The 24,182-nt window shown below is 42.3% G+C and overlaps 1 protein-coding gene across 1 annotated transcript; it reads left to right on the forward strand.

The window, feature by feature from the left end:
• The first annotated feature begins 4,579 nt into the window (after positions 1–4,579).
• On the forward strand, positions 4,580–23,852 carry LOC117512194 (RNA polymerase II elongation factor ELL-like). The gene is given in 12 exon segments (XM_034172214.1): positions 4,580–4,714; positions 6,322–6,366; positions 7,373–7,414; positions 7,416–7,500; positions 7,996–8,151; positions 9,640–9,905; positions 11,035–11,159; positions 11,639–11,826; positions 21,590–21,653; positions 22,613–22,784; positions 23,600–23,644; positions 23,739–23,852. Coding segments are annotated over 12 exon segments (1,437 nt in total).
• Positions 23,853–24,182: the final 330 nt, after the last annotated feature.

Consider the following 24,182-nt stretch of genomic DNA (forward strand, 5'->3'; position numbering starts at 1 on the left):
CACTGAAAGCCTCTATAAAAAGGGTCTGTCCAGCTCTTTCTTGAGGAGGCTTAAGTCGTTTGATGTGTGTAACCAATTGTTGTCTATGTTCTCTCACTATGTTGTTGCGGCTGTCCTATTCTTTGCTGTGGTGTGTTGGGGCAATAGTATCTCTGCCAGAAACTGTAAGAAGCTGGATAAACTGGTTAAGAGGGCGCAGTCAGTGATCGGGGGATTACTGGACACCGTGGGGGCAGCTGCGGAGAGGTGTATGAGGAGGAAGGTGCAGGCAATCCTCAATAACAACAAACACCCTCTGCATGAGACTCTGTCCGTCCAGAGGAGTAACAGATCTGAGCACTTCCTATCCATTCGGTGTAGGACGGAGCACTTTAGGAGATCCTTCATTCCTTGCTGCTATTCAAGCCCACAGTGACTGTTGTTGATTTAGCTGTGTGTGTGTGTGTGTGTGTGTGTGTGTGTATTGTGTGTGTGTATGTGTGTGTGTGTGGGGGGGGGTTATGTTACGGGGCTTTTAAAGTATTTTTATATATTTATTGTCTTTTTGTTTTTTAAACCGGATTTGCTGCTGTAAGACAAGTGAATTTTTCCATGTGGGGATTAATAAAGTATTTATCAAGCTACTAGCTGGTGGAGAATTCTGCTGCAGACATCATGATGTTCCAGTTAAGTGGATCTCACCAAACTCTAGTATGGATCACATCTGTATTCAGCACAAGTTTGACATCAGATGTCCATCCTGATGAAACTCCAGATGTACATCGAGAACGGGGCACTGGTGACCTTTAACCGGGGACATTCCATTTGGGCAGCAAGCACAATGACCACTTGCACCACCCTTTACAAGTAGATAACTTGGAATTATCAGGCTTGGTGGTCAGAAATGGCTGGACACAAATGCAGGACTCTGACAAGTAGCTCTGTATGTAAAAAACAGTTTACTGAAACAGTAAGCTGGGTCCGGTACACAAAAATGCAGTCCAACAAGAGCAAAAGTACAACTAACATCAGGCTTAGGCGTGGTCGAGTTAACAGGCAGGTGGCCAGACACACAAGGAGGCTCGCAGGATGAGGAAACACAAAGAAATGAGCTAGAGAGAAGGCACAAGGCGCATCAATCTGGTGAGGGACTGGAACAAAAAGTGAACCTTAAATACACCCAGGTGGTGAGCTGCAGATTAGAAACAGGTGTGTGTGAAAAGCACCAGAATAAGGGTGTGGCCAGACATAGGGAAACGCCCACCACAAAGCAAGAAGAGAAAGACATGAGAAATAGGGGCAGAGAAAACCCAAGCAGGAAAAAGACCAGCAAGAGAACTAACATACAACAAAACCAAAGAACTAAACAAAGCAAGACAGGCAGAACATCTAACTAGTCTGTAGGCTTGTTGCAAACTAAATTATAGCTACTTGGCTAAGCTATAGATATGGTTACGTTACTATAGAAACAGAAGTTATGATGTAATATGTTTTAGGTTTCTATCTAAAGTTCACCCTACTAGCTTACTATAGGAAGACAAATTCCATCTCTACATGCTTTCTAATGAAAATGTTGTGTGGGCCCGCTGAAGAGGAGGGTACTGCTGGCCCACCATCACCAGAGGGCGCCCTGCCTGGAGTGCGGGCTCCAGGCACCAGAGGGCGCCGCCGCCTCACGGGAGCAGCCTCGGTGACAGCTGTCACCCATCACCTGAGACAGCTGACGGCAATCATCAGTGGGGTATATCAGCAGGACGGCATCTCCACCTCATTGCCGAGATATCGTTTCTACCAGAGAGGTAACATATCAAAGCCTACTGAGTACACAGTTTTGACTGAGCTAGTTATTGGTTTACTGTTCCAACGAGAGGTGGAGGTACCTTTCCTGCCGTTCGGAGTTCTGGGTGCAAACGCGCCCCCATCTAACTGTTCTTTTTCCCTCGCCAGCAGTACCAGGTCCGACACGCGGAGGCAGTGGCCACCTGGGAGTTCGGGACTTGGCGGCTCCAGTATTCCCGGGGTCCTGTGGCGGAGGAAGCCGTGTGGTTCCGGTCTTACCTTGGAGAGGCGTCTCCTATCTTCGAGCCTGCCCACACGACACCTTTGTGTATTGACTTTTGTCCATTTCTGTAATTGGTTGTATTCGTTGTGCACATTCACAACAGTAAAGCGTTGTTATTTTGACTTACTCCATTGTCCGTTCATTTGCGCCCCCTGTTGTGGGTCCGTGTTCCTACACTTTCCCAACAGGAAACCCCAAACTCAGATACTATCTATTGATATCTATGAAAGAACCCATAAACTGAAAAACCATGAAAAATCAACACCATGTAAAATAAAAACCGCAAATCTTGAAAGTAGGCTAACTATAGCCAGATGAGCTACCGTTAATTTAGCCGTTAACTAGCCAACCGTACTTTGCTAGCCAACAAAGTTAAACAAAGCTGGTAACTGGCGTATAAAGCACAACAGCGTAATTTCATGACCTTCTTGCTGTGAGGCAACAGTGCTAACCACTAAGCCACTATGCTGACTGTGTTGGAAGTATAGTCTTTAAAATATACTCACTTTTTTCACTATAAAAAATTATTTATGATGATCAAAAATGACATATAATAAACAAATCAGGCTCACATACATATTTTTTTGTAATTATTCTCTTTATTCTCCAAATCAAATTTACAAAATGAATTAAATGTCATCTTGTATAAAAAGTCTTTGTGCTGTGACTGCTGAAGAAACTGGAAAGGTTGTTGATTGAAGCGTCTCCAATCAGAGCCAGTGAACCCTGGAACTGTTTTTTTTTTTTTTTTTGCTGACCTTCAGTATATCAGTGAATGCTGCATCATCTCAGGGTCCATCTGGATGGATACAGACTTTTCAGCAGCGAGCATTTCCATGGTCTGGAGGTAGCGAAGTCTCAGAGCAGACGGAGAGTCGTCGAGCTCCACAGAGGCCTCCTTCAGCATCTGAGAGGCTCTGATCTCCCCCTCTGCAGCGATCACCTGAAAAAGGAGCCAGTTAGAGACACAATAGGTGAATAAAGAGCCCACAGGGTGAGGAGTGGCTGCACACACAACATGGATGTGGGTAAAAAAGTGTCAGATGAAGAAAGCTGTGAGAACTGATGGCTCTCAAACACTTTTCCTTGGCTGCAACAATCTTCTGCAGCTGCTCGTCCTTAAAGTTCAGAGTCTTTATCTGAAGCCGCTCCACCTGGACCCCTGAGATGTCTGCAGCATCATCCAGAGTGCACTGAGAGGACAGAAGCACACGGTCTGATTTAGTCACAGTGACCAACAGTTCAGTCCAGAAGCTTTCAAAACGCTCCATCATCAACAACATATTTAGAAGATGATCACATCTCCTCACAGCACTTCAGCATCACACCAACAAAGTCAACAAACACAATATTTGTTGGCTGCTGTATTAGTGTTTTAAAATGTTATTTATAGAACATTTAAATGTGGTTGACGTCCTAAAAATGTAGAATTGTGTTTCTTTGTGTGTAGAATCTCTCCTGCTTTAATTAAACACACTTGAGTCTGAAACAGCTCTTTATGGACTCTTGTGACATATGTCACAGAAGTGAGACACGCCCACTGACCCCGTGTGTGTTCAGTGAGACACGCCCACTGACCCCGTGTGTGTGTTCAGTGAGACACGTCCACACTTTCTGTCAGAAAACAGAACCAGGCCCCTTCCAAAGTGAGAGGGGGGGCGTGGTCAACAACAGCTCCCAATGATTGAGATTCAGAAATCAGATCCACACAAATTAAATAATTTTTCAATGAATGAAAACAATGCATTCATATTAATTTGAGCTTTTGTGTGTCAACAGACTTTATCATCTTAAATCTGCAGAGTTTTCTCATTTGGACTCTTTTGACATTATATATATATATATATATATATATATATATATATATATATAAGCTTGCTGATGATTACACAAAACTTGTACAAACTTTGATTAAAGAATCATAATTTTTACAACTGAATTTTGTCCCAGTGAGAAACAAAGGAAATAAATCAAATAGCTAATCATGGCATACATAGATTAGGAGGGATGAGGGTTACATTAACTGGAGAACAAAAACAAGGCCATGAGAGAATCAGTTCGGTTATTACTCCAAATTGTTGACGTTCTAATAAGCTGTCTATGTGCGGGCCACATTACTTGGGAGTGGTAAGATGGCCGCCCAGTTGCTTCAGCTGTTTGTATGGAGTGTGTGTGTGGGCCAATGAGCGATCCAGTGTTATATACAGATCGCATACAAAAGAGGACCAGTTTTTGTAGGGATGGGGGGGGCTGTTCAGACCGCGACACCGGGACTGATTGCAGCCTGGAAAATCTCAGAGCACGTGCGATGTTTTAGCTCCGCCCACACGCTCCACCCCGCCCCCTCTGCGCGTGACGTAAGAGCACGTTAAAAAGTAAACAAACCAGACGTTAGTGCTCAGAAGTGGTTGTGTGTTGATGTGAACGGACAACAAATTGCAGCAAGGAACAGAAACATATAACAGAGGCCAGAAATCAAACTTTGAGGAGTCAACACAGATCTTATTAGCAGTCTAAGAAGAAGAAGCAGTTGTGAAAATGTCAGCGTTGAGGCAGGAGCATAGTTATGGTCTCTCCAGCACCCAAATCAGCAAAAACACCAAGCAGAGTCTGTACCACGTAAAACTGACTGACAGCGCGATCCGGATGCTGGAAACTTACCAGAACCTGAAGGTAAGAACCACTGTAGCCTAACTTTACATTTTATTTCCAACTCCCAACAACTCTGAAGAAAATATCTCTACCTGTTTTTTGTTTTGCTGTGAAAATGAAGGGATTTTACTTGTCAGTTACGAGTAAATGTGTTTTAAAAAGGTTAAAAGGTAAAAATGTTTTTTGAAAAATGAATGAATAAAATTCCCAAAGCTGTAAAAGTCTGTGATTTGGATTACAGTCATTAAATTGATTTTTAAAAGATAATTTTTGTGTAATTTTGCTGCTCAAATTGAGTGAAGAAGCTGCCATCTGGAGGAGCTGTGTCCTGGACCTAGATTTTATTTATTTATTTGTGTGTTTGTTTATTTTATTTGAACCTTAATTCTACATAACATACGAAAATTGATCATTGCTGATGATGAGACTGTGGTGTCTGGAAAAGACCACCAGGGGGCAGGTGCTCCCTAGTCAATCAAAGGGGTGGTCTGCCTGCAGCAGGTGCAGACGGTGTGTGAGCCGTGATGGACCTGGACGCAACAGAGACGATCTTGTTTCCATTGTGCACCAGTTAGTTCCACAGTTTTGACCATGGGATAGTGACAATGAATATTTTGATTAATATTTAAGTATCACAGACAGAGTTTCAGGTCACACTATGTACAAGTTATTTCTATGGATTCCAGAATACTCTTAACAAAAATTTTTCATAAGTTTATGGTTTATGGTACAACCCCAAATCAGAAAAGGTTGGGACGTATGGAAAATGTGCAAAAAAACAAACAAAACAACACTGTGATTCTCACATGTACTTTGACTTCTTTTATTGCGGGCAGCATATGAACCAAAGATATTTTGTTTTGTGTGGTTGGTTTCATTTGTTAATATTCAGTGCCCTCCAAATGTATGGGAACTCTTGGCATTTCACACATTTTAATTTGTTTATGCCACTTCAAATACAAAAATAAAAATTTCTAAAATTATCTTCCTTAAACTCAAATTGAAAGCAGATCTCTAAAAATTTATATAAATTAGTTAAAATATAAAAGCCAAGATGATGGGTTGCATAAGAATTGTAACACTTTGGTATAATACCTGTAAATCAGTTTTATTGTGAGTTTTCTTCAAACAAGTCAGGGGATGGATACATGAACATTTACAAGTCACGGAATTTGTCGTGGACTTTATTTACATCAATTATGAAGAAATACAAACATTATGGCACTCTAAGGTAAATCTGTGTGGAGTAGACAGTTCTCAAAAACTGAGCGACTGTGCAAGAAGGAGAAGAGTGAGGAAAGCCACCAAGACACTCAGATAACCCAGAAGTAGGCTTCTGTGGCTGTGATTGGAGAAATTGTGCAGAGTGCATGTTTTACATTTTGTATCACCAGTTATAGCTTCATGTTGAAGTGATATAGAGGAGGATTTTCTTAAAAAGAAGACCTGAAAGTTCAGCTACAATTTGCCAGAAGGTACATCTGAGATGCAAGCCTAGATTAGATGCTTTGGTGAAAGAAAATCCTCCTCTATACCACTGAAACAACTACAGTGAGGAAAATATGAGCACTGTTTTACTGTGATGTTTGACTTCTTAATAAGCTTGTTTTTCCTCTCTGTCTTCTTAGACATCACAATCAAAGCCAACGATTTGCTTCAAGGAGAACCAGGTGGTAAGTTCTTTATTCATTCTCCCCATAATGCCTGTGAATTTGAACATGTAATTAGTTCTGATTTGTGGTGGAACACACTCGTGACAGTTTGTCTACGTATTTTCTTTTTTAAGCATCCATTGAGCATGTGCACACATCCACTTTAAATTAACAAGCGTTAAAACTTCAAGATATTGCAGAGGATGTGACTTCTATGAATGATTATTTTCTATACATTCTTATTCTTCAGTACTGCATGAGTTTTGTTTTTTAAAGTACCAATCTTGTGTACTACCTTGGTTCAACCTCTGCATCAGGAAGGTCATTGTCATGCAGGGAAAGGATGAGTGATAATCACTTCTTTTTTTTTTGGACTGTAGGACACACTATCAACAAATGTACTGAACAGTCCCTTTTCCAGCTCGATCTCAGCTGTAGACAGGATGAACGAGAGTTTCTGTCCACTTTGTGTTCAAGGACATGTTACCTGTTGATTAATGACTTTCTATGGTGAATCGTCTTTGAGGTTTTTGGGTCGTATTTATAAACCTGGTTTCTGACAGAGATACAGGGGAGCTACATACAGTCTGTGACAGAAGAGGCTGTTGCTCAAGTACAAGCTGTCCGTGACACTATACTCAGAATTTGCCTTTCAGAAAGGCTCCTCCCATAACTGTCTGCAGGTCATCAACTTTGACCTGGGAGGTTCTATGTAGCATCATTGATTGGTCCAAGATACAGATTATTTAGGTCATGTTCAGTGCATAGACAAAAAAAACAATGCAACAATTGCACTCATCTGTTTCAGTAAGTACGTTGTTGAGGTGATTAAATTCCTGAACAGTTTTTAAGCTCTTAAATTGCAGACGACATCACATCAGACTACATCTTTGAGAAATACAGGTCGATGATGATGATTTCCAGACGCCCTTTATTTCTTACACATCAGTGTCTTTATCTTTTTTCTTAGGCTCTTGTCATACATATTTCACTTTCCTAAATGTTTCTCATTTTTTCTCTTGTATAGTACATGAAGATTCCAGCACCGACCCCGGACGACCCTGATGCCAAAAAAAATCATCAGGTTCAACTTGTCCAGTGATGGCAGCGAGAACCCACAGTCAAGCTTTGAGTGCATTCAGCAGTACGTCTCAGGATAAGCAGCACTCACAACTGCTTTCACGCTCATCTGCAAATGGAATTCAAAGACTGACACCACAAGGCTGTACCAGTCACTCACCCCTCTTTTAGGGCAATAACACACATTAGGTTTTATTCAAACATGACTCCAATAACACCCAGAGGCTTCTGCCACAAAGGTGTGACCAGTAATAACTGAGAAGAGTCAGGCAGCATTTGTGGCCATGTGGGGTCAAAGGGTCAATGAAAAGGTTACATTATTGCTGCTGTATTTGGGCCATAGCTTAGAAGTGTTTTAACCTCCTTAACTGGACACATTGTTATTTGAAGAGATGATTTATAAAAACATGTTGGGAATTTGCATAACCATCTGTGCGTGCATTTGTGCATGTCTCATATGATGCAACGTTTTATCGCTGCACTGGCAGAATCTCAACTACATTTGGCTAAAATAGAATTTGTAAGTTTAAACTTTAATTTTTTTTTCCCCTTTTTTCACTTCTCCCCAAAGGGACGACACGGACCACCTGGAGAGCAAGGGCCACATTCAGGGCAAGATGACAGTTTGTGCCACAGAACAGTCCTACCAGGAAACGAGGAAATACCTGTCTCAGATGGAGAAACCCAACCAGAAACGGTCAGCGATTGAGATCGAGTGGAGGCCAAGTAAGATGTTTATTAATGTGTTTCTCTCCAAGCTGTTACGTGTTCTCATCTCAGTTGACATGGTCGTTTCCAAGCACGTAGGGATCAAGGACAAATAACAGGGAGTTTTCATGTTGCCAGAAAGCTTCCAAACGATTGCATCCTGCTGATATCCTGCTGGTAACTGCCATACGGTGTGGAAGTTATCACATAATTGATCAAAGTGCTGAATTGCAGCTATTCATGTTTTAGGTGTGTCATTTTGATCACATTATTTTGGACAGTGTGCCAGCCTGCCTCTTAGTACAATTAGTGTGTTTGGTTTTGTCAGAATCATACACTAACAAGTCTCATGCTCATGAAGTTTTACTTAAAGATGTAATTATAGTGGAGTTTTTTTGCAGGTAGTTTCATTTATTTATTTATTTATTTTGCTGCCTCTCCTTTGAGCCATGACATCAGTGCCACTATCTATTAAATTGACAGTGCTGCACTTAATAAATGATCTAGCCACGATGAATTTAAATACGAGGTCTGTTATAAAAGTATCGGACCTTTTCATTTTTTGCAAAAACTATATGGATTTGAATTGTGCACTTGCATCAGCCAAGCTTGAACCTTCGTGCGCATGCGTGAGTTTTTTTCACGCCTGTCGGTTGCATCATTCGCCTGTGGGCAGGCTTTGAGTGAGCAGTGGTCCACCCCTCTCGTCGGATTTTCATTGTCAGGAAAATATCTGAACGGCTGGAGCAGCTCTGCATCAAATTTTTCAAGAAACTGTGTGAGACAGCCAGGTGGAAACCATTTGGAAAATTCAGATGGCTTTCGGTGAAAATCCTATGGGCATCACACAGATTAAGGAGCATTACAACCGGATTAAAGACGGCCCACAGCGGCTGAGGGCGTGCCGCGCTTCGAACGGCCATCAACAGGCTGAATGACCATTGATCATTTCCAAAGTGAAGGCTGTGTTGATCCGGGATGTCTTGTGACTACCAGAGAAATGGCAGAAAAGGTGGACATCAGCCATTTTTCGTCAGATTCCACTGTTACAGGAGATTTTGTAATGAAAGACGTGCGGAGGCATTCGCACGTCGGGACAAAGCCGCAATGGCGGAGAACAAAAGCAAGTCCGTGTTGGAAGTCTCACGGGACATGTTGTGACATGCCCAGCTCTCCACAGTTTCTCAGATACTCACTCGACTAAAAAGCCACCGAAAGCCGTCTGAATCTTCTGAATGGTGGAAGACCTAACAACATTGCGGAGGAGAAAAAAAAAGAAGAATGGAAAGAAGTCTATTCAGATGTGTGTAGATCTGTCTGTCTTTGCTCTTCAACATGAATTATATAAATGGATTTAGGCTTGGATGAGGAGGGACATGTTGGCCAGTCTGTGGATTACATGCTTCTTTTACGTTTTGCTCATCTGTGTTCAAAGAAATCTGCCCTTATCTTTCATAAATTTCATGTTGAAATTCACATTCTGGCCCTCTTTTGTTTTGATTTCAGCTAAGTTTGCAAAGATCCAGAACAAGCGGAGTCTAATGCCAGACTCACGTGGCAGCAGCAGCAGCAGCAGCAACAGCAGCAGCAGCAAACACTCCCTGTGCAAGAGGAGCCAGGTCCTCAGCCCTGTGGCACGCTGCCCCTTGAGGGAATGCATTGTTCATCGGCTGGCTTTAAGACCACATAAAAAACCTGATCTGGTGCTGTGGTTGGAGAGACAGCGATCTGATTCAGAGGACATGGCTGAGCTGACCTCAGTGTTGGAGGAGGTGAGACATCTGGCATATTAAATACACTGCTGACAAGAGACGAAATACTTTCAAATGCAACCTTTAAAGAAAATGCCAAGATACCTTCCACAAGCAGAAACATTGACTGCATACCTCCTCAAACACCAAAAACACCTGGTCCAACACATTAGTATTCCAAGCTGTTAACTAGTAGCACTTTATCATGTTGCCCACGCATGTGGAAGGTGGTCTTTGGTGTCAAGAATGGACTGAAGTGATGATGTACTGCTCCTTTGTTGGTTCTTTGTTAGTTCTTCCAACTTTTCCTAAGGTTTTGTGAAAATTGGTTCCATTATTATGTCAGTCTTGTCATTAAAATAAATGAATAAATGAATGTCCAGGGTGTGACCCTGTCACCAAGCTTTGTGAACATCGGGTGACAGGGTTCTGAGCAGTCCAGCTAACAAATAGACCGAACACACAACAGATACCTTTGTTGCCTTCTGAGAAAACAGAATGTCTCAAAAACATCACATGAGGGAAGAGAAAATATAAAAAGGAACATTTATCCCACTGGATAAATAAAAGAACTTCATGTAAAATTCAGCTGTGTTTTGTCTCTGGTGATGTTTGGTCAAGGATTTATAACTACAGTGCTGCTCATCACCACTGCTGCTGCAAATAATACAGGTCTGACGAGCAGATTATCGTTGTGCAGCTGAAAACTCTAATCTCAAAAGATTATGTCGATTTAGTTTTATTTTTGCTGTATTTTCTGTGATCTTGTTCACAATGTTTTGGGTCCCAAAACGGTCTTCAGGTGGAGACGGTACCGCGGCTGTTAGCTGTAATTAAGGCTGTACGTTAACTACCTGTGGAGGAGAAGACTGTGTTTTGACAGGAGAGCAGTGGGGTGTCTCCAGCTGGGATCTGATGTCTGAAAATTTAAAGTGGATGGTTTGTATCATTTTGGAGGAACAAAGTTTAGTTAAACAATATAGATCCAGTTCAGTAGAGACACTGAGGGCAGAATGGTGTTTTTTAACTTTAATGTGGGTTTATGACTGTGCAACACTTCCAGAACCTCAACCAGACTCTCTCTGAGACGATGCTGTGTTCTGTCTAATGCTGTTGGAATAACTTTGTTTCTTTTTTCTTTGACCTTCAGGTCAGCAATTGGAACCCAGATGCTGACTGCTACAGTCTGAAGACGGAGCTCTTCACACACGTCCAGACAGACTGGCCTGGATATAAGAGCGAGGAAAAGCAGTTCATTGGCCGGCTCCTGAGTAGGTGGGTGTCACCCCCCCCCAACACAAATGCTGTGATGCTTAGTTAGTTTTGTGGAAATACTCTGCTTTTAGCTTTACTGCAGAACATTTTGGAGTTTTGAATCGTAGTTTTTGTAATAGGTTTTGGCTCATAGCACAGGAGAGACTCAGGGATTGATGTGTTTTGACGGTGCTGGCGTTGGCACAGAAAGGCCACCGAGTTAATGTAGAAGTCTGTTGCGATCACATTGATAGTGGAGCTTCTAAATGACTCCGTCTCTGCACTGATGAATCTGTTACTGGACACATCAAAGCAGTGGAAGATGTTTGGCTCGGCGTGTTTTTGTATTAGGATATTTTCTTCTGGAAGCAACGTCAAAATGAATAATTCCTCCTGATCCACTTGCTTTGTGACTCATATATATATTTTGCCATTTTTCTTGACACCTCATTTTAAAATGACTGTCCCACTGAAGGTGCTGTTTTTCATTTTTTTTCCAGGAAACGCCCATCGCAGTCAGACCTGTCCAATGGTCCAGACCTGAAAAAACGGAGGACATCTGTCCAGCCTGTGGCTCCACAGATGCCCTCTCATGAAGTTCAGTGTACCAACCCCATTAGCAGCTTTTTTCATGGGACTTCTGGAAACCCCCACAGCTCAGCCCTGTCCTCATCGTACATCCACAAAGGTTTGTTTCTGGTTTGACCAAACCCTTCAGAATGTAGTTTAAATAAAACAAAACGAAACAAAACAAAACGAAACAAAAGTCAGGTCTGGGATTGTGCACTGATGCACAGGACACTGCATCACTACACTATGAATGTTCAGTTGGCAGCAACCCAAGCAGACAGGTGGTCCACCACCCACCTCCTACAAGTAGTAATCTGCCTGATGCATCAGACTGATATATACAGTGAGGTTAGAAAGTATTTATTCAGCTCTTCATTGTGCAAGTTCTCCAACTTAGAAAGATGAGAGAGATCTGTAATTTTCATCATAGGTACACTTCAACTATGAGAGACAAAATGAGAAAAAAAAAAATCCAGGAAATCACATTGTAGGATTTTTAAAGAATTTATTTGTAAATTATGGTGGAAAATAAGTATTTGGTCAAAAACAAAAATTCAACTCAATACTTTGTAACATCAATTCAATCAATCAATCAATTTTATTTATATAGCGCCAAATCACAACAAACAGTTGCCCCAAGGCGCTTTATATTGTAAGGCAAGGCCATACAATAATTACGTAAAAACCCCAACGGTCAAAACGACCCCCTGTGAGCAAGCACTTGGCGACAGTGGGAAGGAAAAACTTCCTTTTAACAGGAAGAAACCTCCAGCAGAACCAGGCTCAGGGAGGGGCAGTCTTCTGCTCGGACTGGTTGGGGCTGAGGGAGAGAACCAGGAAAAAGACATGCTGTGGAGGGGAGCAGAGATCAATCACTAATTATTAAATGCAGAGTGGTGCATACAGAGCAAAAACAGAAAGAAACACTCAGTGCATCATGGGAACCCCCCAGCAGTCTAAGTCTATAGCATCATAACTAAGGGATGGTTCAGGGTCACCTGATCCAGCCCTAACTATAAGCTTTAGCAAAAAGGAAAGTTTTAAGCCTAATCTTAAAAGTAGAGAGTGTGTCTGTCTCCCTGATCTGAATTGGGAGCTGGTTCCACAGGAGAGGAGCCTGAAAGCTGAAGGCTCTGCCTCCCATTCTACTCTTACAAACCCTAGGAACTACAAGTAAGCCTGCAGTCTGACAGCGAAGCTCTCTATTGGGGTGATATGGTACTATGAGGTCCCTAAGATAAGATGGGACCTGATTATTCAAAACCTTATAAGTAAGAAGAAGAATTTTAAATTCTATTCTAGAATTAACAGGAAGCCAATGAAGAGAGGCCAATATGGGTGAGATATGCTCTCTCCTTCTAGTCCCTGTCAGTACTCTAGCTGCAGCATTTTGAATTAACTGAAGGCTTTTCAGGGAACTTTTAGGACAACCTGATAATTGTTATGTGTCGGACGCAGCCTGGAGAACCGACCAGCGTTTGAAGGACCCAGTATAAAATAAGCAGAGCACGGTACCAAAACACCCCCCCCCCCCCCCCCCCCCCCCCCCAGAGGACCGTTCCATCAAACCCCGGGAAGGGGAGAAAAGAAAACCCAAACTTAAGCTTGCAAATAAAAATGCTAACACCCCCCCCCCCCCCAACGACATGTAGGGACCAACACCCCCCAGAGGACATCCCGCCAGCTCCAGGAGTAATAACCACAGCCGAGGTCCCTCTGGGATCCAACGTCACCCACGGGGACACCCAGCGCCTCCCAGAGGACCATTCCATCAACCCCAGGAGACGCCTCCCCTCATGACCAATGGACCCAGCCCCGGCCGTCTATGGCTAGATGGACCCACAGCCCTTTCCCCCCCAGAGGACACCACAGTCAAACCCTGAGGGCGGAAACTGGGGGGAAAAACAAAAGGAGAAAAAAAAACATACAAACAAAACAACCCCAACCCCACCCCCTTGGCGCAGTGGAAACTGGAAGCACGTCCAGTGTCACCAACCGTGACTATACCCCAGAAGCCAACCGGGAGGAGTGGAACAGCGGTTATGGCAGATGGCACAAAACGGCGCCACTCCTCCGACTTCTAAACCAGCCACCAGCTGCGGGTATATCCCACTGCCCCAAACCTCAGCCACGCCGATGGCAGACGGCTCAAGGCGTGCTGAAGCCGGAGGTGGAACAGGGAAACAACAAACAAAAACACACACACCCCCCCCCCCCCCCCCCAGGTGCAGAGGTTACCTGGGAAACGCCCAGCATAACCAAACTGCACCACTCCAGCAACGCCAACACTACGGCTCACACGGCTGGAGCCAGAGGAGAAGAGAGGGCGTAACAAAAAACAAAACAAAAAAAAGAAAAAACAACCCAATTACCCCCCCATGACCCCCCGGGGACCGTCCCATCAAACCCTGGGAGGTGAAACTGAAAGAAATAAAAAGAAAGACTAACAGACTAACATAAAGTTGCTTGGGTCCTTTTTCTTTTTTTCCAGACAGAACTGCAGGGAGACGACCCCAGACACTAATACTGTAAAAAAAAATCCCACACAAAAACCAACTCAAAAAACACCCACACAAAATGAACTAACACAAAACAAATAAGTGATTTATACCGTTAAGCTCAAACAAATGGAACACACCTGTTCCAACTTAAGAGCTTGATGGTAATGTGACTCAGTCACCAACAGAGGGAGCCAGAGTGCTAAAAATGAAAAACCCTCTTTGGTGACAGAGAAAACAAACGAGCTGCTTTTCTGTGTGCAGCTGTGTGCAACACACAACCAAAAATGTGATTCAACTAAATAACACCGGAGCTGACACAACAGACGCAGTAGCTATCATTACCCGGGGAAACGGGGTTACGACTGTAACACAGGAAGCACCCCGACCCGTGCCACAGAGCTCCGCCGTGCGCGTTCACCCATTACAGACCCACTCCTGCAGCTCCCGTTCAAACCTCTTATCCGGTCGAAGTGCGACGCGAAGCCGTCGCCAGTCACACTCCACCATGACCCACGGATAAGGCACAAACACAGGAACACGGCTGCACGAGCGCTCAAATCAGTATTCAGTAATGGGTTCTCCAACGTGCACCATCCGGGCGGAGAGCACCCGCAACCGATCCGGATAACTTCTGAACGTCTGCTGCCGCCTTCCCGGCGCGTACCGTCTCTGCTACCGCTGGGTCCGTGATGTTTGGCCAGAGACTACTGTTATGTGTCGGACGCAGCCCGGAGAACCGACCAGCGTTTGAAGGACCCAGTATAAAATAAGCAGAGCACGGTACAAAGGATAACAGAGTTTAATGAACATAACAGTGCTGTGAAAAATATAAAAGTGCGCGGTCTGGCGTGGTGGATTGCGGTGCGCTCCCAGCAGCGCTAACGGTCCGGAACCAGAACTGGTTCGGACCCAAGGACCCCGCCGACACCCCCCAGGTGGCCGCGACAAACCGAGTCTGTGAAAGAAGGAATCATTATGTGAGTCCACACTCAACACACAGAGAGAACGCTCAAAAGGTGCACAAACAGCAAACACTTCCTGGCTTAATTACTAATCAGCTTCCCACCCTGCAGGCATGGAACATCCAGTTCACAAAACTCCACTGCAGTGGAAGCTGATTTAAACAACCAACATACAGCTCAATATAATAAGGTGTGAGGGACACCACATTTACTGACTGTATAAATGTTAGTCACAAAATCTAACGTACCTCAGGAAGTGTGCTGACGAGCGTGAGACCTCACCCTCTCCTCTTTCACAGACCATGCATCAAACCTGGACGTTCTCTGCATCCACTGATGATGAGATGGCTCCCGAGACGACGATCTCACTTGTCTGGTCACAAGGTCGAGTCTCTGGCAAATACACACTGTGTACTCCAGTCTTAAATGCCACCATGTTCCAATCCATGTAGATGCACCACAGCTGTGAGTCCTGACGAGCCGCAGGTGATCAGGGTGAGGTCCTGATAAACTCAGCTACACAGCCACTCAGTCCCAAATGCAAGCCACCTGGAAGGAAAAACAAAAGACAGAAACAAAAAGGCAGCCAGGCCCCCCAGCCATACAACAATAATAATGAATTACAATAGTCCAGCCTAGAGGAAATAAATGCATGAATTAGTTTTTCAGCATCACTCTGAGACAAGACCTTTCTAATTTTAGAGATATTGCGTAAATGCAAAAAAGCAGTCCTACATATTTGTTTAATATGCGCATTGAATGACAAATCCTGATCAAAAATGACTCCAAGATTTCTCACAGTATTACTAGAGGTCAGGGTAATGCCATCCAGAGTAAGGATCTGGTTAGACACCATGTTTCTAAGATTTGTGGGGCCAAGTACAATAACTTCAGTTTTATCTGAGTTTAAAAGCAGGAAATTAGAGGTCATCCATGTCTTTATGTCTGTAAGACAATCCTGCAGTTTAGCTAATTATTGTGTGTCCTCTGGCTTCATGGATAGATAAAGCTGGGTATCATCTGCGTAACAATGAAAATTTAAGCAATGCCGTCTAATAATACTGCCTAAGGGAAGCATGTATAAAGTGAATAAAATTGGTCCTAGCACATAACCTTGTGGAACTCCATAATTAACCTTAGTCTGTGAAGAAGATTCCCCATTTACATGAACAAATTGTAATCTATTAGATAAATATGATTCAAACCACCGCAGCGCAGTGCCTTTAATACCTATGGCATGCTCTAATCTCTGTAATAAAATTTTATGGTCAACAGTATCAAAAGCAGCACTGAGGTCTAACAGAACAAGCACAGAGATGAGTCCACTGTCTGAGGCCATAAGAAGATCATTTGTAACCTTCACTAATGCTGTTTCTGTACTATGATGAATTCTAAAACCTGACTGAAACTCTTCAAATAGACCATTCCTCTGCAGATGATCAGTTAGCTGTTTTACAACTACCCTTTCAAGAATTTTTAAGAGAAAAGGAAGGTTGGAGATTGGCCTATAATTAGCTAAGATAGCTGGGTCAAGTGATGGCTTTTTAAGTAATGGTTTAATTACTGCCACCTTAAAAGCCTGTGGTACATAGCCAACTAATAAAGATAGATTGATCATATTTAAGATCGAAGCATTAAATAATGGTAGGGCTTCCTTGAGCAGCCTGGTAGGAATGGGGCCTAATAGACATGTTGATGGTTTGGATGAAGTAACTAATGAAAATAACTCAGACAGAACAATTGGAGAGAAAGAGTCTAACCAAATACCGGCATCACTGAAAGCAGCCAAAGAGAACGATATGTCTTTGGGATGGTTATGAGTAATTTTTTCTCTAATACTTAAAATTTTATTAACAAAGAAAGTCATGAAGTCATTACTAGTTAAAGTTAAAGGAATACTCGGCTCAATAGAGCTCTGACTCTTTGTCAGCCTGGCTACAGTGCTGAAAAGAAACCTGGAGTTGTTCTTATTTTCTTCAATTAGTGATGAGTAGTAAGATGTCCTAGCTTTACGGAGGGCTTTTTTATAGAGCAACAGACTCTTTTTCCAGGCTAAGTGAAGATCTTCTAAATTAGTGAGATGCCATTTCCTCTCCAACTTTCAGGTTATCTGCTTTAAGCTGCGAGTTTGTGAGTTATACCACGGAGTCAGGCACTTCTGATTTAAAGCTCTCTTTTTCAGAGGAGCTACAGCATCCAAAGTTGTCTTCAATGAGGATGTAAAACTATTGACGAGATACTCTATCTCACTTACAGAGTTTAGGTAGCTACTCTGCACTGTGTCGGTATATGGCATTAGAGAACATAAAGAAGGAATCATATCCTTAAACCCAGGTGGACGATAGATAATAACAAATAAAACTGGTTTCTGGGACTTCCAATTTGGATGGACAAGTCTAAGAGTCAAGCTTTCAAATGAATTAAAGCTCTGTCTGGGTTTTTGATTAATTAATAAGCTGGAATAGAAGATTGCTGCTAATCCTCCACCTCGGCTCGTGCTACGAGCATTCTGGCAGTTAGTGTGACTCGGGGGTGTTGACTCATTTAAACTAACATATTCATCCTGCTGTAACCAGGTTTCTGTAAGGCAGAATAAATCAATATGTTGATCAATTATTATATCATTTACTAACAGGACTTAGAAGAGAGAGACCTAATGTTTAATAGACCACATTTAACTGTTTTAGTCTGTGGTGCAGTTGAAGGTGCTATATTATTTTTTCTTTTTGAATTTTTATGCTTAAATAGATTTTTGCTGGTTATTGATGGTCTGGGAGCAGGCACCGTCTCTACGGGGATGGGGTAATGAGGGGATGGCAGGAGGAGAGAAGCTGCAGAGAGGTGTGTAAGACTACAACTCTGCTTCCTGGTCCCAACCCTGGATAGTCACGGTTTGGAGGATTTAAGAAAATTGGCCAGATTTCTAGAAATGAGAGCTGCTCCATCCAAAGTGGGATGGATGCCGTCTCTCCTAACAAGACCAGCTTTTCCCCAGAAGCTTTGCCAATTATCTATGAAGCCCACCTCATTTTTTGGACACCACTCAGACAGCCAGCAATTCAAGGAGAACATGCGGCTAAACATGTCACTCCGATTGGGGGACCGGGAGTGACAACAAACATAATCTTTGTTAACAATGACAGAGGTCAAATGTTTTCTGTAAGTCTTCACCAGATTTGCACACACTGTAGCTGGTATTTTGGCCCATTCCTCCATGCAGATCTCCTCTAGAGCAGTGATGTTTTGGGGCAGTCGCTGGGCAACATGGACTTTCAACTCCCTCAACAAATGTTCTATGGTGTTGAGGTCTGGAGACTGGCTCGGCCACTCCAGCACCTTGAAATGCTTTTTACGGAGCCACTCCTTCATTGCCCGAGCGGTGTGTTTGGGATCATTTTCATGCTGGAAGACCCAGCCATGTTGCATCTTCAATGCACTCACTGATGGAAGGAGGATTTGGCTTAAAATCTCACGATACATGGCCCCGTTCATTCTTCCCTGAACACGGATCAGTTGTCCTGTCCCCTTTGCAGAAAAACAGCCCCAAAGCATGATGTTTCCACCCCCATGCTTCACAGTAGATATGGTGTTCTTGGAATGCAACTCAGCATTCTTCTTCCTCCAAATACAACGAGTTGAGTTTTTACCAAAATGTTCTATTTTGGTTTCATCTGACCACATGATATTCTCCCAATCCTCTTCTGGATCATCCATATGCTCTCTGGCAAACTTCAGATGGGCCTGGACACGTACTGGCTTAAGCAGGGGGACACGCCACGCATTGCAGGATTTGAGTCCCTCTCTGCGTAGTGTGTAGCTTTTGTTACTTTGGTCCCAGCTCTCTGCAGGTCATTCATCAGGTCCCTCCGTGTAGTTCTGGGATGTTTGTTCACCGTTCTAATGATCATTTTGACCTCACAGGATGACATCTTGCGTGGAGCCCCAGATCGAGGGAGATTATCAGTCGTCTTGTATGTCTTCCATTTTCTTACAGTTGCTCCCACAATTGATTTATTCACACCAACCTGCTTGACTATTGCAGATTCACTCTTCCCAGCCTGGTGCAGGTCCACAATTTTCTTCCTGGTGTCCTTCAACAGCTCTTTGGTCTTGGCCATGGTTGAGTTTGGAGTCTGACTGTTTGAGGCTGTGGACAGGTGTCTTTTATACAGATAACAAGTTCAAACAGGTGCCATTAATACAGGTAACAGGTGGACAGAAGAGCTTCTTAAAGAAGAAGTTAGAGGTCTGTGAGAGACAGAAATCTTGCTTGTTTGTGGGTGACCAAATACTTATTTTCCACCATAATTTACAAATAACTTCTTTAAAAATCTGACAATGCGATTTCCTGGATTTTTCTTTTCTCATTTTGTCTCTCATAGTTGAAGTGAAATCATGGAGGGGTCTGAAATTTTCATCTTTGGTGCATGTCCACTGTGAGAGCCATAATCTAAAAAAAAATAAAAAAATCCAGAAATCACAATGTATGATTTTTTTTTTAATAATTTATTTGTATGTTACTGTTGCAAATAAGTATTTGAACACCTGTGAAAATCAATGATGTTAATATTTGGTACAGTAGATTTTGTTTGCAATTACAGAGGTCAAACGTTTCCTGTATTTTGTCACCAGGTTTGCACACACTGTAGCAGGGATTTTGGCCCATTCCTCCACAAAGATCTCCTCTAGATCAGCCAGGTTACTGGGCTGTCGCTGAGAAACACGAAGTTTTAGCTCCCTCCAAAGATTTTCTATTGGGTTTAGGTCTGGAGACTGGCTCGGCCACTCCAGAACCTTGATATGCTTCTTACGGAGCCACTCCTTGGTTATCCTGGCTGTGTGCTTCAGGTCATTGTCATGTTTGAAGACCCATCCACGACCCATATTCAGTGCTCTAACTGAGGGAAGGAGGTTGTTCCCCAAAATCTCGCAATACATGGCCCCGGTCATCCTCTCCTTAATACAGTGCAGTTGTCCAGTCCCATGTGCAGAAAAACACCCCCAAAGCATGATGCTTCCACCCCCATGCTTCACAGTAGGGACGGTGTTTTTGGGATGGTACTCAGCATTCTTCTTCCTCCAAACATGGCGAGTGGAATTAAGACCAAAAAATTCTATTTTGGTCCATCTGACCACATAACTTTATCCCGTGACTCCTCTGAATCATCCAAATGGTCATGGGCAAACTTAAGATGGGCCTGGACGTGTGCTGATTTAAGCAGGGGAACCTTCCGTGCCATGCATGATTTTAACCCATGACGTCTTAGTGTATTACCCACAGTAACCTTGGAAACAGTGGTGCCAGCTCTCTTCAGGTCATTGACCAGCTCCTCCCGTGCAGTTCTGGGCTGATTCCTCACCTTTCTTAGGATCATTGATACGCCACAAGGTGGGATCTTGCATGGAGCCCCAGTCCGAGGGAGATTGACAGTCATGTTTGGCTTCTTCCATTTTCTAATAATTGCTCCAACAATTGATCTTTTTTCGCCAAGCTGCTTGGCAATTGCCCCGTAGCCCTTTCCAGCTTTGTGGAGGTCTACAATTTTGTCTCTGGTGTCTTTGGACAGCTCTTTGGTCTTAGCCATGTTAGTAGTTGGAGTCTTACTGATTGTGTGGGGTGGACAGGTGTCTTTATGCAGCTAACGACCTCAAATAGGTGCTTCTAATTTGAAATAATAAGTGGAGTGGAGGTGGACTTTTTAGAGGTGGAGTAACAGGTCTTTGAGGGCCACAATTTCTGCTGATTGGCAGGTGTTCAAATACTTATTTGCAGCAGTAACATGCGAATAAATTATTAAAAAATCATACATTGTGATTTCCGGATTTTTTTTTTTTTTTAAGATTATGGCTCTCACAGTGGACATGCACCTAAGATGAAAATTTCAGACCCCTCCATCATTTCTAAGTGGGAGAACTTGCAAAATTATTTTCCTCACTGTATATATATATATATGAAATTTGTTTTTATAAATCGCAACGTGTTTTTTTTGTGCGTGCACAGTTGTTATAAATGAGGCCCCATTAGGCCAAACTGTGTCACCAAGTTTGTTGAAACTTCGTGGCTTCGTTTGTGAGTAACCTTGTTGAAAAAGACAAACACATGGTTGAACAGGGACAGTGAACCGAATGAATTGTACATGTTGATGATAACACCTGTAAAGAACAGTTCATCTGTTCATCCTGTTTCAGGAGTGTAACTCTGCTTCCACATCTGGGTGACCTTTGACTCTGAGACAAAGCAGGCAGCGTTGCCTCCTGCCTCGCAGGTTGCTGAAGTCACTGCCTGCCCTGGATCAGGCCTCTAATCACAGATATTGATCAATAATTCCATTAGACTTGATGCAGCTGATGTTTACAACATTCTTATTGACAGACTGACTTCACCATTTGTGTCTGTGTTTTTTCTTTCTCTCCTCAGGCCACACAGGGGAGAAAGCTACGGTTACTTCAACCTCAGCGACTCCACTCCCCGACTATGTCAAGTAAGTTTCATTAACGTTGTGTTTCAGCCTCGTACACACTGTACAGTCCTCATTTCAGGAGACATTTGAACTTAGAAATCAGCTGCAGAAATGGCGTTTGAGTGACAGAATCAACACGTTGTTTTTGATCTTTTCTGGATGTGCTGAAAAATCTCACCTACTTTTCCTCAACTGACATTACTGAGTGACTTCAAAAATAAATAAAAAACACAAGCACATGTCTTACATGTGTGCATCTGGTCAACACACATCATGCTGTTTTATGGCAACTCCTGAAAGCATTCTGCAGCGCCATCTACTGGAAATATTAGGAATACAAACCTAATCAATCATAAGTTTTTATCTGAAAAAAGGAAAAACTGCTGTTTATGAATAAAACACATCTGAAAACAGTTCTGCAGTGTCATTATAGGAATACAACCCAAATCAAGGAATATCTATATATCAATGAAAAGTTTCTACATTATAAATAGACTCAGAACTATTCTGCAGTTCCATCTAGTGGAGATATTAGCAACACAACCAGAATGACTGATCAAGCGCCTTGGGGCAACTGTTTGTTGTGATTTGGCGCTATATAAAAAAAAAATTGATTGATTGATTGATCATTTTTACCCATCGACAAAATAATGAAGAGATGCTGTGATCTCAATGATCAATACGAACATGACTGGAGCACTTTTAAAATTACTTTTATAGTATGTTCATATTCATAAGAAACATTGTTTATTTTCATCTGAGTCTAAAAATCATTTTATTCATGAATGGTAATCACTAAGTGACTTTGTCACATACCAGGCAGTACAACTACAAAGAAATTAAGTCTTTTTTTCTGTTTTTTCAGTTGATAATTTGATTGAACTTTAGTTAAAATAATGTTGATTTTCTGTTGACAGATTAAGGAAAAAAAAAAGATAGCAGGAGAACAGCTTTCTATAAGCTCTGTTTTGGTTTTTCAGCAAATACAGCACCATCACATCACTGGAGCAGCGTCAAAAATACGAAGAGGAATTTGACGCTGAGTATCATGAATATGAAGCTGTTCATGACCGGATCGCCGCTGCTGCAGAAAGGTTTCTTCAGATGACCTCTGAACTGGACTCGCTGCCTCCTGGGACGGAAGCTTATCAGGTACTGTCTGGACCAGCAGTCGACTCTCATGTCCATAAGAAATTTGACAGAGACAGTTTTTTGAATTGCATTTCTCTAGATCGCTGTAATAGAGTTAAAATAAAACAATCAAGATGTGCTTGTACATTTTTAGCTTTAATTCAACGGTTTTCACAAAAATATCACATTCATCATTCAGGAATTACAGCAGTTTTTGCAAAGAGCACCCCGATTTACTGAGGCCATAAGTAATTGGACAGTAAGGATTAATCTGAATACAGATAATCACTTTCACAGGCAGTTTTCTTAAGACAGTCAGTGGATGGGTACATGAACATTTCCAGTCAGTGAATATACCTTGGACTTAATTTACTTCTCTCATGAACAAAAAGGGGCACAGAAAAGGATCATCATCAAAAGATGTGAACTTTCAGCTTCAGTTTGCCACAAAGCATGAAAGACGTCAGCTGAGAATTGATCCATTTTCTTGTATGATGGTCCTTCAGTCACTGGTGAAGTCAACAGACAAAAGTTGTACTGTCCCCAGTTTTTTTAATCACATTGGCAGAAGCCTATAACATCTTCAGAGTTGCCCTTGGTGGCTTCCCTCACTTGTCTCCTTCTTGCATGGTCACATAGTTTTTGAGAACTGCCTGCAGCACCGTGCTGTTTGTATTTCTTTGGGATTGAGGTAAATTATGTCCAAAACATATTTCGTGATTTAGAAATGTTCATGTATTCATCCCCTGACTTGGACTTGACTATGTGCTCTCCAGGACGAGACAGACAGGAGATTACATTTATGTCTCTAATAGTTTTTTCTGTTGTTTCCATAGCAAATGCAGGACCAGGTACTGGAAAAGTACAGAATCTATCAGAAAGTAAGACTTTTTTTTCTGTTTTATTGCAGTATTGTTGACACTAGACATAATTACACAGTTTGATCTCTCAGTGTATTTTTATTTTTTTATGAAGTGGTTTCCTGGATATCGGAGAGACAAGAGGAAATGCATCTATCTTCACCATAAACTGGCGCATATAAAAGAAAGGATTGCAGACTACGACCAAGCACAGGAGACCAGGATCTGATCGGACTGAACTGGAAGAGTACACAGCACGGACTGGAATATTTATTTATGTATTTATTTATTTTTGCACATGAAGTTTATAAGAATATTTATTTTGTGTATTTTAGTGTATTAAAGCAAATTATTGGTGTTCCATTTATTAAAGATTATATTTATACATAATGTGTGGCATTAAATGGAACTGCAACCAAAATATGAAACTCAAGTTTGCTAATTAGCATCATAGATGTTCTCAATTTAAGATTTCAGAAAATAATTGGGTTTATTTACTTAGTTAAAACTGAAAGGTTTGGACTACCTGACTTTTTTTGGCATATTGCAAGTAGTGAAA

The sequence above is a fragment of the Thalassophryne amazonica genome, chromosome 1 (assembly GCF_902500255.1).
Source record: "Thalassophryne amazonica chromosome 1, fThaAma1.1, whole genome shotgun sequence".
Classification (NCBI taxonomy): domain Eukaryota; kingdom Metazoa; phylum Chordata; class Actinopteri; order Batrachoidiformes; family Batrachoididae; genus Thalassophryne; species Thalassophryne amazonica.